The sequence below is a fragment of the Panicum virgatum genome, chromosome 5K (genome assembly GCF_016808335.1).
Source record: "Panicum virgatum strain AP13 chromosome 5K, P.virgatum_v5, whole genome shotgun sequence".
Taxonomy (NCBI): Eukaryota; Viridiplantae; Streptophyta; class Magnoliopsida; order Poales; family Poaceae; genus Panicum; species Panicum virgatum.
In genome coordinates, this window is record NC_053140.1 from 45,939,806 (window position 1) to 45,952,286 (window position 12,481).

Sequence of the window (12,481 nt, forward strand, 5' to 3'; positions counted from 1 at the left end):
TCAGTTTATTATCTAATTTACTGTCTTGATAACTATATTGATAACACTTTCACTGATACTGGCTTAATCACCAAATGACGACAAAGTTAATCTGGCCGCACTTCGCTGAATCTGTACTCAAAAGTCAAAACGTTTCCCCAAATATGACACGGGCAGCCAGGAAAAAAAAAGGGGCCTCCTCACCCTACACGTAAAGCGGGCCCGGCCTTGAAATCCATAAAGAATGCGCGCCCAGCCCATTTCGCTATTTCAGTCCATCCCCACCTCCTCCAACCCTTCCCCGTCATCGCCGCCTCCTCCTTCCATCATTCGCTTCGTCCGTACACCTCCCCCTCCCTCTCCCCCTCGCCCTTCCCTCCTCTCCTCCCCCAAAGCCATCCCCGACAAGGCGACAAACAACCTCTCCGGCGGCCGAAGCCGATGGAGGCGAACTCCGGCGAGGGCGCTCCCAAGCGCAACCCTCTCCCGTCCGCGCTCGTTTCCAACCTCCAGTCCGTGCTCGCCGCGCGCCGCCCGCCCCCGGCCGAGGAGGTCGGAACCGCCGCCTTATCCGGCAAGGCGGAGGCTCCCGATGCCCCGCTGACCGATGGGGCGCCGTCGAGGCCCGTCGTTCTGCTGACCTGCGCCGGGGGGATCCGGTCGGCGGGTCTCGCGGCGCTCATCGACGCCCTCGTCGCCGGCGGCCGCTGCGACGTCCACGTGTGCGCCCCCGAATCGTACGTACCCCCAATCCGACGGCCCAACTTCTTACTAATTAATTGCTCCTTACATTGCTCCAGAGATCGCATAATATCGTTTGCTTCCATTGGATTTGTTCCGAGCATGTAGAAACTAAGTAATTTTGTCGCCCTGTGATTATAGAACTGAACTAATTTGGGAAGCTTTGTTGATTTGAAGGGACAAGCCAGCCTGCGGCCACTCAATTACCGTCCGTGAGACCGTCACTGCGACATCCGTGGATTTCAAAGGGGCTAAAGCTTTTGAGATATCCGGTGAGGGCCATTCGTTCCTCTGCCCGCAGTCTGGATCACACTATTCCTTAGCTTCCACGATCCCAATATTCTATCGTTGCTGACTTTGATCATTGGTAACTTAGGCACACCGGTTGACTGTGTCTCATTGGCATTATCTGGGAGGCTGTTTCCTTGGTCTGCACCTGCTTTGGTATAACGCTTGTTTAGTCATTAGCATTGGTATCTCTGAGGGTAATTTTATTTGTTGTTTGAAACATAATATTTGTCTGGTTTATGCAGGTGATCAGTGGTATTAACGCGGGACCAAATTGTGGATATGAGATGTATGCCCTTGTTTCAGAAATGGTCCATTTATTGTCTGTTTTATATTTTTTATTAATTCATTGCAGAACTCTGTAGGTTCCACTCTTCTGCCATTGCTGCTGCAAGGGAGGCCTTAGTGTATGGGGTGCCTTCAATTGCAGTTTCATTGAATTGGTGAGCATGTCTCGCTACTGGTATTGAATATAATATTTCAAAGTCTGTACATCATTATTATGATTGGTCCATGCTAATTATACACGATGGGTATATGTGGCTAGGAAGAAGGATGAAAGCAAAGACAGCGACTTCAAGGATGCAGCTCAGGCCTGTTTGCCATCGATACATGCTGCCTTGGCTGACATTGAGAAAGGAAATTTCGTCAAAGGTTGCCTACTGAATATTGGGATTCCAAGCTCACCCTCTGCAAACAAGGTCATTTTCTCAATGATTCTCTTAACTTAGACTCCACTTCAGAGCGATAGTACCAACAAGTCCACAATAGCTCAAGGTTACATGAACTCATTTGGTCGTTTTGCTTCAAGACTTTCTTTGAAATGATCTTACTTCAAGACTTAGTTGAAAGCACATATGGACCACACTATTGCAACTAGCTAGAGCAATAAATAGCACAGTTATGAGATCAATTAAGGGCATCTGTTTCAATTTCCTCGAGATGTTAGTTTATGTTCAAAGAAATGAGATTCCACTTTCCTAATGTAGAATGTTAGTAGGAGCTGTTTGTCATGTCAGACAAAAATGCTGAGAAAGTATCTAGCCATCTCTTAGGCATCTGCTTCCTACACCTGTCATGTGATTCAAGGCTTAAGAATGATATAAACTTACAGTGAGTCTGCCTTGTTTAGGCAAATGAGACCTCTTTATAAAAAAAAAATTTCTTGTGTTTCATCACTAGTGCTTAGCTCACTTTTTTAATCGACTTAATACATCGGAATAATCAGGTGGATCTATCTGATACCTTGACTCTGAACTTCCTTGAGTGCCATGATATTTGCTGTAGTGTAGTGTAGCAAAGCACCGTCTCAATTTGTGTCGCTGCATGTATGCACTATAGGTTCATAGCTTGACTTTGACTGCTGAGCTGTACAGAATGATGAGTCCTATAGGACTACGTTAGCAGCTTATCCACAGGCGAAGCAATATTCCTCAATCTTGTATTCATAAGTATGCAAATCATAAGGTTATTCGATTCGATTGTCTGTAAGGGTATGTCAGCCTAATTAGTTGGAAGCCAATTATGATTTGTGGACATATGTGAACCACTTCACTTTAATTTATATTGAATTGATTTGCATTCTTTTTTACAGCTGTAGTAGAAACAAACTTACAGCACCGATATAATTTCGGTTCTCCCTTCACATCTAATTTTTGTTAAATTTTATATCTGTTCTGATACCAGGGTTTCAAGTTGACCAAACAGAGTGGATACAGTCCTGCTCAAAGTTGGCAAGCTGTATCAACAAACAGGCCTTCATCTGCTGCACACTTTATGGGCATGCATCAAAGCCTCGGTATTCAGTTGGCACAGCTTGGGAAGGATGCATCTGCAGCAGTAAGAAGACATTCCTTTATTCACGGAAATTTTGTTATGTCCTCACTAGCACATTCTTTAATTGATTTTTGCTGTTATCTTCAGGGAGCTGCACGGAGAGTTAGTGCTCAGCGAAAGACAGTCGAGGTTGAGTCTGTTGCAGCTGCTGGTAAACAAGAGGCACGTGAAGTAGTGAAGAAGTTATTCCGTGCTGAGGTAATTACACTGTCCAGTCAATTTGACAAAGTCACATAGCAAATATCACATTGTTTGCTGTTCAAGCCACTTCTTTAACTTGGGGTATTCTGCTGTTGATTACTTGTGAGAGCCTAGAGCATGTTCCTAGGTGCATAAGTGGTATCCTCAAAGCACTTGAGAACTATTTTCTTCTCTTGTTACATAACATGCAGTTTGTCGAGAAGCAACATGAAGATTTAGATGAAGATATCGATTTAAGGGCTATGGAGAATGGATTTGTGAGTGTGCTGTCTCATGTGTATGTTTGTGTCCTTTACAAATGCCCTAATATTTACCCCACTTTACAACCTACAGATATCTGTCACTCCTCTGAATATACATGGGCAAGTGGAGGCTGACATTGGAGCCCCAGTTTCAGATTGTCTCTCAGCAGTTGTATCTCTAGGCAAAGAAAAGGAAGCTGCTCCAGCTACAGCTGACCAACAAATTGCTGCTGAGGAAAAAGAAGACCCGTCAGCAGCCTAACAAACATGTACACACTCCATAGGTGTCTTAGTTCTTGCAGTGATGGTGGTCTTTTATCTCTTCTCTTTATTGGGTTTGATTTGTTTAGCCTTTTGCGCTTGATATTGTTCAGTGCAATTTCAATTTTTTTTGTTCATCTTTCTGCCAATTGCCGGCTTCCTTGGCCGTGCAAAATGATTTGATGCAGATGCCTCTACATTTTGGATGTAACAGATGAATACTGCCCAGCCCCCACTATTTTTTCAGTGTGGTTTGTTCTAGGAAGGTGTTTTATTCAGCATGGGATATGTGGTTGATTTTGTCTTGTTCCCGTCTGAACGATGGCTGCCAAAATTGGCCGCTTGTAACTTGAAATGCTGTTGCAGCCATTCAATGTGGTAATGTCATCCTGACTTTTGTGGTAGTGACGTCTTGACTTTTGTATTTTTTTTTTTACTTTTCCTTCTACTAGGCAATGGGTATCTGGACGTGTTTTTATGCTTGTAGTTTGGATACGTCAGAATTCAGAAATCGCATTATCTGCTGACCCAGTTTGTTGTTGAATGCATGACACATGGTTCCAGGCGTAATGGCGAATGTTGTAAGCTCCTTTCATTTGTGACGCTGCCTGTACACCAACCATCTAGTTTTGTCTGAATGACCAGAGAAAAGTCCGCCACTCAAATAAAAAAAAATGAAAACAGTCAAGCATCACAATGACAATATATTGACAACCGGAGAAATATGCAAGAGTTTGCAGCTTAAGGAGACAAAAGTTCATTTTGTTAACCCAAAAATGGTGACAGCTTGCGCACGATTGCCCTGAGATTTCAGTTGATGTACACATGATACAAAGGGAAAGTTGGAGATCTACAGTTGAAGACCTTGCTTGTGTACCCTCCTTTCTGAAGGCATCTATACATCTCTAGCACTGTACAAAAAAACGTGCGAAGTAGCCTTGTATCAGATTCGAAAGAAGCCAATGAGAATAGTAAAGCAATAGTAGAAGGTAGCAGTAACTGTTCCATTCTGCAGTGCCTTCATTGACTCCCCGATCACAGCTGAAGCTGGTACGCTGCTGGTTACACAGCTGACTTCCCGGTCACAACCAAAGTTGACTTCAAGGCCACAGATATTCCCGATGAGTGAAATCTGGCTTGGAAAAAAAATAAGCCAGTGCGTGTTCCTTCGATGCTCACAACATAGTGAGCTGCCTGCGGGCTGACTACTCTGAATCAATCCTAAATCTTTGTAGCCCAACGTGTTCACTCGAGCTGCCAGTTGACAGTCCCCTCTCTTTATTGTGTCCAGCTCTCCCTACTCTTAGAGGACCTGAATTTGAATATCGTCGGAAAGAACCAGATGCATCCACAGCATCATAACCTGCTGATGAAGTAAACAGCTCGGCAGATAGAGCTGGATCGATGTCCATATCCATACTTGCTCTACTCATGGTCTCAACATCCTGGATATGCAAATCTTGGCTAAAGCTTGTGGACTCGTTGAACTCACTGCCTTCATTGCATACCAACTTCAGAGCTTGAACCACTTCTCCCATGAATGGGCGCTGATCCACCTCAGGCTGAACACACATAGAAGTAATGGCTGCTACTTTGGCGATGCTGTCAAATGGAATGCTTCTCCCAAGTGAAGGATCTATGATTGATTCCAGACCATCCCTGCTTGTAAGTAGAGAACTAGCCCATGCTACTAAGTTCTCTTGTCCAGGAGGTCTTGACATATCTACCGGTTTCCTCCCTGTAAGAAGCTCAAGAAGAACAACACCGTAGCTGTAAACATCACTTTTTACTAGAAGATGCCCAGTCATCGCATATTCAGGAGCAACATACCTAATAGGAATTAATCATAAATTTGTAACATAAGTTGATAGTGAATAAGCTCTGAGATAGTAAAGATGATAAATTCAGATTCAACATACCCAAAAGTTCCCATGACACGAGTTGAAATATGCTCATTTCCCTCCCCCAAAGCAGTTCTCGCTAAGCCAAAGTCTGACACCTTTGGGGTGAAGTCATATTCCAATAAGATGTTACTTGACTTGAAGTCACGGTGTATGACACGTGGACTTGAATCTTCATGCAAATACGCAAGTGCACGTGCTGCACCAAGTGCAATTCTGAGCCTAGCATCCCAATCAAGCCGAGCAGCCCCCTTGTCTGATCCTGCTTAGAATCATAATAATATTCCATTCAGCAGTCCAAGGAAATATAGTGTTGGTATATATTACGAGTAAATCGAGGATACATACTATACAACCCTTGAACCATATTAAAAAGTTCTAAAGCACAAGCCTGTATTTTGTTGGTATCAAGTATCAACATTTTGAAATGGTGCAATTCAAAACTAGCACTGGGAAGTTTCATGTGAGTGACACCGTTATAAAGCTCTATTCCACTACAGAATATAATCTGGATGTTTTCTGTTATTTAACTGTTTGGCTCCTATAAGTTATTATGATCAAATGAAGAAAGTCTTAGAAAGTGAAGTTATGGCAAAAAGAGCAAACCTTTACCATGCAAGTGGGATTCCACACTGCCATTTGGAACAAGCTCATATACCAAACATAGGCTATGCCCCTCTGTGCATATACCTATCAGCTTAACCAAATTCCTATGGTGCAATCGGCTAAGCATCTCGACCTCAGCCAAAAATTCCCGGGTACCTTGTTGGTCATCCCGCTTTAGAACCTTGATAGCAACCCGTTCTCCATCCTCAAGAATACCTTCATAGACACGCCCGAAACCACCCTCACCAATAATTCTGGACTCATCAAATCCCTGTGTGGCTTTCTCCATCTCAGCCAGGCTAAACGTTTTGGCAGATCCGTTATATGCCACCAAGCTTGAGCTGAAGGATGGTGATGCTGAAATAGGTCTGCTTTCTAGCCTGATCCCGACCATTGCAGAACCAGGACCTGCATTTCCAATGCAATGCAACTATTGAGAGGAAAAGAATAACAGAACCAGCATCATATCTTAATGAACTTGTAAAATTGTAACTGTAAGTCTTGAGATTTCTCAAGTGTGATGCAAGTACTTTCGCATTTCACCATGAAGCATGAAAATGAACACTTAATCTCACACAGTCACATGGAGATTTTTTTTTTTCTTTAAGAATAACATTTCTCTCTTTCTCAGTGCCCTTGAAAGCTTAAAACAGGATAAGCATATTAGTTTGCAGCAGCTAAGGCAAGGAAAATGTGATAAACAAACTCCTGTTTTTCTCTAACATATAACTATAAAGATATATTACTATCTGCTGCACATGGTTCGTCTTTCCACAGAGAAAAAAAAGGCAAATTATGTTTCTAGAAGAAAGGAGGCTCGCTACGCTGCATTTTGCTGACTTTTCAAAGGTGACACACAGAAAGGTATGGAACAAAAAGGCAACAATAATCCACAGACAGAATGTCTTCGTACCTGCAGGTTTTGTTGGCACAAGTGATGCTTCAGTTAAATGACTGTGGCTTCTAAGTTTGAAATAAACCACCAGTGCAGCTCCAGCACATAAAATAAAAGCAAAAACACTTGATAGAATAATTATAACAATTATGCCCTTGCCTTTTCTTTCTCTATGATTTCCCACATCAGCAGCAAGTGGATGTAACTTTGGACCATTTATATTGCTAAGACCATTGTTCATGCTTGTTGGTGGTGGCGGAGGAAGACCTGCATGAGTAAATGAAACCATTTATCATGACCAATGCTTTGTAAGGGAAGAAGACCAGAAAGTGAATTAATGACCAGAATAGTATAAAATAATTTACAGTTCAAATCAAATACTGGACTAATTAAAAATAAAGATTGAAGAGGTTAACATAATTAGAAAATGAATATTAAGTGGAACATCAAAAAGTCGTGAGGAACTCTCTCACCTTGGTAAAGAACACCCAACACGTCATAATTTCCAAAATGCATAGAGTTTATGATGACCTTCTTCTGCCAAAACTTTTCAAATACTAAATGTGCTGTCGCATTGTCAAATTTTGGTCCCAGTGGCACGAGATCAATAAAGACAATTGTCTTCTCAGGGTCATCAGGTGCAGCATTTGCTCCCATGACACGAACTTGACTTTGATTCATGAGCACTCCAGATGCAATATCTTGTGCAAGTTCTGGAACCAGTGTAAAAAACGTGTACAATGCTATATCAAAGCGAAGCTCGACTTTTATCGGCAACACACAGAGGCATGTCGTTCCTGGAGGACTATTGGTCTGAGGATCTTGACAGGAAGCTGTGCAGTCTAGCAAAACAAAAAAGAAAGGTGAACGGACAAAAGCTAAGCAATCTGTAGCTAACTATCTGAGAATTTATGAAATCAAATGGCAATTGTATTCTCAGCATACATGAAATCGTCGGTGGAGGTAGCAGCGATTGGCTAGGCGCTGGTGCCAAAGCCTTGGGCTTTTTAAATGCAGGAGTTTCAGGTGGATGAATGGGCGGTAGAGCAGGTCCTGCATAGATGTAGTGGTATTGAAAAAAAATATTATAGTTACATTCATATTGAACCAATGGAAGCCTAAATTACTTCTGGCGAAATAAGATAGGATCCATTTTGACATATAGAATAAAAGGCCTGTGTGACTATTGTTGCAAAGAGATTCAAATGTGCATAATAGGGCAGGATAGTTTGTGTATTCATATTAAGAAGTCTTGATCAATTTTGTATATTAAATGTTGAATCTCAATCAAGTACGGACTCATCTTGCCAATGTCTAAAACGAGTCATGTGCATGGGATGTCTCAAAACTTCTAGATTCAATGCTAAATGATGGCAGCATGCATGCTTAAGCATGACCAAACTTAATATGTTTAGTACGCCCGGCACAAAAAGGTGGTGCTCATTCTTAGGGGGCATGGCTGGAGCCGTGGAGCATTTGTGGCGCATAGAACAAATTAGGCAATATAATGAGCAAGTGATAACCTGGAGAATATGATGGTGAATGGTATTGATGGGAATGGCGTGGAGCATAAGCGGAATTTCCTTGTCTCCTTCCTTTTGATGGAGGCAAACGTACAGGTGCAGGTGCAGGTGTAGGACTATGATGTAAACCAGAATTTCCATGGCCTGTTGCAGAAGTATTGTTAGTTTTGTGCAGAGCAGGACAAAAAGAGCCTGCATCAAACATCAATTTTGTGAGATGAGCGCATTATTTTCATTATTTGTGTTCTCAGCAGGTGCGTGCCTTTGTGGTGTCTACGATTTGCAGGTGGTGAGTGGCTGGAGTGTTCCTTTGGAGGGGCAGCAACTGGAATGCCATGTCTTTTCCTATGGATAATGGGAGAATTTGAGGGAGAAACAGCAGGTCCTGCATGACATAACTTCATGAATCACTTTATTTATCAGCAATAGAATGCATGATGGCACTAGGTATAGATGGTTGAGGAGCTGCTGCCATGAGAACAATAGGTTGCAACAGATTTCAGGTTAGTAAGTGTGAGAAACTCGATGCCATGTCATCAGCTAATAATTTATGACATGTTCATATGTTATAGCCTTAGATTCAACAACCTTATGCTTATGGTGGTCATTGGTCAATTACGAGTGAAGTAGCTGGTGGTACTGAATGACTTCTGATAAAGGAAGATATGGAGGAGGTTCAGATGCTGGTTTCAGGTATTTGTTTTAAAAAAAATGAAATTAGAGAATGTAAAAGATTGATCGTCTGGGATTGATAAAAATGGTCTGGTTGAGCACTAGGTTACATCGCAGGTATCACTGCTTGTTTAGGTGGTGAAACCAAACCATTTAAGGCAGATAAATAAAGGGGAAAACATTGTGGTTGATTGCTGAGCTCAGCGCTTATTGTTCCTGCCGTTTGTTAACATGTATGCTAAATAACTTTGCAGTTAATCCTAGCAAAGAAACAGTATGGAGTATGGACAATCATGTTTAGCTCAGAAACATGAATCAAAATCTATAAAAATGAAAATTGCAAAACATTGAAGTATACAATGTTTAGTTACAGACCTACACGTTTGAGCCTTTGATCTTGTATTTGAGATGGATGGGGCACACTATCCAAGTTATTGTGTGGATGCCAACTCGTTATGGATAGAAGAACCTTGCGAGCAACTGCAGGTGCATGAGATTGCTTCAATCCTTCAAAAAAATGATGAAACAGAATATTCAATGACTTTTTACCAGCATAAAGTGCCATATGCAGTTCACGGAACTTGCTTGTCTCTCCAAGTGGAACAGAGTAAAAAATCAGCACAGTATTTTTTTTTCTTATTTCTCACCATCAGTAAAATGAGAAGGATTGAAGAGCCTATGGTGAAAATAATCTAACAAGTGTGCTTCATAGACAATCACACACATAGTGCTAACTGCCCAGTATTATATGATTAGGTACTGCTTAACACCAATCTAGATGCTGGTTTGCACCAAAGGATTCTTGCTTTATATTTATAATGTATAAAGCCTCATCCCTTGCCTCAAATACTACTGATATGCCTACTGCATTAAATTCCTGATTTCAACTGACATCATACTGTGTGGTTATCTGCATGAATTATTTCTCATCCTCTGTCACTTCAATCATTATTCATTAATTTCGTCCAAAAATGCCTATTACACACTGTTGTAGGTATATAACACAATTAAGCCTTGAAATTAACAGATGCAATACAATTATCCTATTCGTGAAAAGAGGAGTAATAAGCATCCTAGATAATGGATACCAGATCGATCATGCCAAAATTTCAGCATAAACTTCCTTTTTTTTCTGGAACCGAATAAACTTCAAATTTTGTATCCAAAATTTGAATTACATGGATATTCTTCATGGTTTTACTTAAGCTTGGGGTGTCTTCAGGACACGCCCCAACGTCCTCTAACAATAGTCCGCATCCAAAAATAAGGATCAAAGGATCGAATGAAGTTAACTCTAAAGTGGAACGCACGATTCAGTCATCAGTTTAACAGCAAAAATTGAGGGAAGTAAGCTACATGAGCACCCACGCGCGCGTGATCCTGATAGAACTACCCATAGGAAAAAGAGGAAACCACCAAACTCCCACCGAGCAACCCAGAGGCGAGGCGACTCGTACAGACGTACAGTCGTATTCGTACGTACCTCCACCACCACGGATCACGAGCGCGGAGACTACCAACGCGGCGGCGAGGAGCGCACAGCAGCCGCCCAAACCTCCCCCTCCTCGTCCTCGTCCTCGTCCTCGTCCTCCTCCGCGCCGCCACATCTCCCCGCCAGCTTGCCTCCTCCCAGCGCCACGGTCCGATGGCAACGAAAAACCCCCGACCGACAGCCGAGCTCCGATCACATCTCAATCAATCCCCGGCAGTACTGCTAGTCCGGCCCCAACACGCTGCACGCGCGAGCCGGGTGGCGGTGGTGCTGCTGCGGAGCGCGAGGAGGGAAAAGATTCGGGGGGCGGAGACCGGACCCGGTAAACGAATGGGGCGGGCGGGCGGGCGGCGGGTGGGGAGCCGAGCACGCGCGCACAACGCAAAGCCAGCGACCAGCAAAGCGAGCAGTGAGCGGTAAGTTTTTTAATCGGGGATGGGGGCGGGATGGCGAAAGGCCCGGAGCCCCGGAGCTGCTCCTCCGTCCGCCCCCACGCCTGCCTGCCTGGCTCTGCTGCGATCCGCGGCGCTGGCGCTCGGCGATTCGCCGCGCCGTCTCCGTGATCTGGCCGCGCGGCGCGGGGTTTTTCTGAGGTTTTTTCCGACTGGTTTTCTTGCGGCGCCAAACGGCGGAGGGGTTGGCAGCGACATGGGAGGACGGGGAGAGGCAGAGGGAGGACCCGGCCACCGGACTTTCTGGGTGTTGTTTGGGATTGGATCGTTGTTCGGTAGGGTCGCGATTCGTTTGGTGGCGTGGAGACGGGCGAGCAGCAGTGGCGCTGCGGTGCGGTGGACCGGCTGATCCGTTCATCCATGGTGGTGGACGCGTGGGCCTCCGTTTCGCCACTTTTTTGGGGACAGCGGCAATCAGTGACATCACGGACGGGGCCACCGCTGTACAACCGCCGGAATAGGCTTGCGGTTGGGCTTCTAGACTCGGTTGAAAAGCGAGTTCACTGCACAGAGCGATGGGGCGTTAGGACATGTACAACAGTAATTATTACGCCGTTTATAACTGGTTAATTGTGATTATTGAGGACAAACCGGGAGGCGACGGCCTCGATCGTCCTCTCGCGAGGCGACAGCCTCAGCCCGTTGCCTGAGCGAAAACGACGGCTCCATGCTTCCGCTGCTGCAGCTGCGAGTCGGCGACGGTGACGATGGATCCCCTACGGTCTACTCGCGCCTGCTCGCCGAAGGTGGCATGCGTCGCCGCTAGCACCTGCCCTCTCCGAAGGTGGCCTGCGCCGCACCGAGAAGGCAGAGCAAGCGGACGGTGCCGGCGGATGTAGCAAGGGCGGCGTGGCTGATAGATGGCGCCAGTGCTCCGCAGCTCCGAGCCCACCCCCTGCTTACGCCAGTGCTGGCCGCCGCCGCCGCTGGTGGTGCTCCAAGCCGAGTGCTGAGAAGCAAGCAGCGGACCATGAACGAGAACCAAGAGAGAAGAGAGGATAGAGACGAGAGATAGGAGAGCCACAAGATTTCAGGATAGAGACAGGAAGAGATAAGGATACGTGAACAATTAATTTTTTTCTTTCTTTTTCATGTATTTCGTAAATTTTTATTTTATGTCCCACATGTAAAAATTTGCACAAACAAACCAAACATTATTCATCATTTCATTTTCTCAATCAAGCAACAATAGAGGATGCAAAGATCAAAGTTACACTTGATCACCAAAGATTTATACGCAAATACCTGTATTAAATAGTAAAGAGACAGCCTAATAGACAGATCATTGTACAAGTTGTGTATTTTGTTGTCTGTGTGCAGTGATCTAGACACTTACAGATAACAAGCCGTCTGTGGGTTGTACATGCCCTAGGCTAGAAGGAGAGGAAGAGA

General features: G+C 44.3%; 2 protein-coding genes across 11 annotated transcripts; one reads left to right on the plus strand and one right to left on the minus strand.

The window, feature by feature from the left end:
* Positions 1–256: 256 nt before the first annotated feature.
* Positions 257–3,952, plus strand: LOC120707802 (5'-nucleotidase SurE-like). The gene is made up of 10 exons (XM_039992818.1): positions 257–716; positions 898–992; positions 1,097–1,164; positions 1,254–1,297; positions 1,374–1,451; positions 1,556–1,709; positions 2,695–2,847; positions 2,932–3,042; positions 3,237–3,302; positions 3,379–3,952. The coding sequence occupies exons 1-10, from the start codon at positions 421–423 to the stop codon at positions 3,547–3,549; spliced, it is 1,236 nt and encodes a 411-aa protein (XP_039848752.1). The 5' UTR covers positions 257–420; the 3' UTR covers positions 3,550–3,952.
* Positions 3,953–4,223: 271 nt separating this feature from the next.
* Positions 4,224–11,961, minus strand: LOC120707800 (receptor-like serine/threonine-protein kinase ALE2). 10 transcript variants are annotated; one of them, XM_039992808.1, is made up of 11 exons: positions 11,681–11,955; positions 10,629–11,592; positions 9,521–9,652; positions 8,736–8,858; positions 8,474–8,617; positions 7,896–8,003; positions 7,424–7,792; positions 6,969–7,217; positions 6,056–6,463; positions 5,468–5,711; positions 4,224–5,378 (listed from the first exon to the last, which is right to left on the minus strand). In XM_039992808.1, exons 2-11 carry the CDS (start codon positions 10,750–10,752, stop codon positions 4,754–4,756), a joined length of 2,526 nt encoding a protein of 841 aa, XP_039848742.1. In that variant the 5' UTR covers positions 10,753–11,592; positions 11,681–11,955; the 3' UTR covers positions 4,224–4,753. The 10 variants fall into 10 exon arrangements, with proteins under 10 accessions (XP_039848742.1, XP_039848749.1, XP_039848745.1 ...); XM_039992809.1 differs by lacking the exon at positions 11,681–11,955 and having other exon boundaries at positions 4,256–5,378; positions 10,629–10,839; positions 10,877–10,970; XM_039992815.1 differs by lacking the exon at positions 8,736–8,858 and having other exon boundaries at positions 7,110–7,217; positions 11,681–11,961.
* Between the last annotated feature and the right edge of the window lie 520 nt (positions 11,962–12,481).

Excerpts from the sequence above, each read along its gene's own strand:
- LOC120707802 (XM_039992818.1), top strand. The coding sequence starts at position 421 with ATGGAGGCGAACTCCGGCGAGGGCGCTCCCAAGCGCAACCCTCTCCCG. Across the intron at positions 717-897 it reads CACGTGTGCGCCCCCGAATC|GGACAAGCCAGCCTGCGGCC; the intron begins GTACGTACCCCC and ends GTTGATTTGAAG. Across the intron at positions 1,298-1,373 it reads CCAAATTGTGGATATGAGAT|GTTCCACTCTTCTGCCATTG; the intron begins GTATGCCCTTGT and ends AGAACTCTGTAG.
- LOC120707800 (XM_039992808.1), bottom strand. The coding sequence starts at position 10,752 with ATGTGGCGGCGCGGAGGAGGACGAGGACGAGGACGAGGACGAGGAGGG. Across the intron at positions 7,793-7,895 it reads ACCTCCACCGACGATTTCAT|ACTGCACAGCTTCCTGTCAA; the intron begins GTATGCTGAGAA and ends TTGTTTTGCTAG. Across the intron at positions 5,712-6,055 it reads ATCCCACTTGCATGGTAAAG|GATCAGACAAGGGGGCTGCT; the intron begins GTTTGCTCTTTT and ends GATTCTAAGCAG.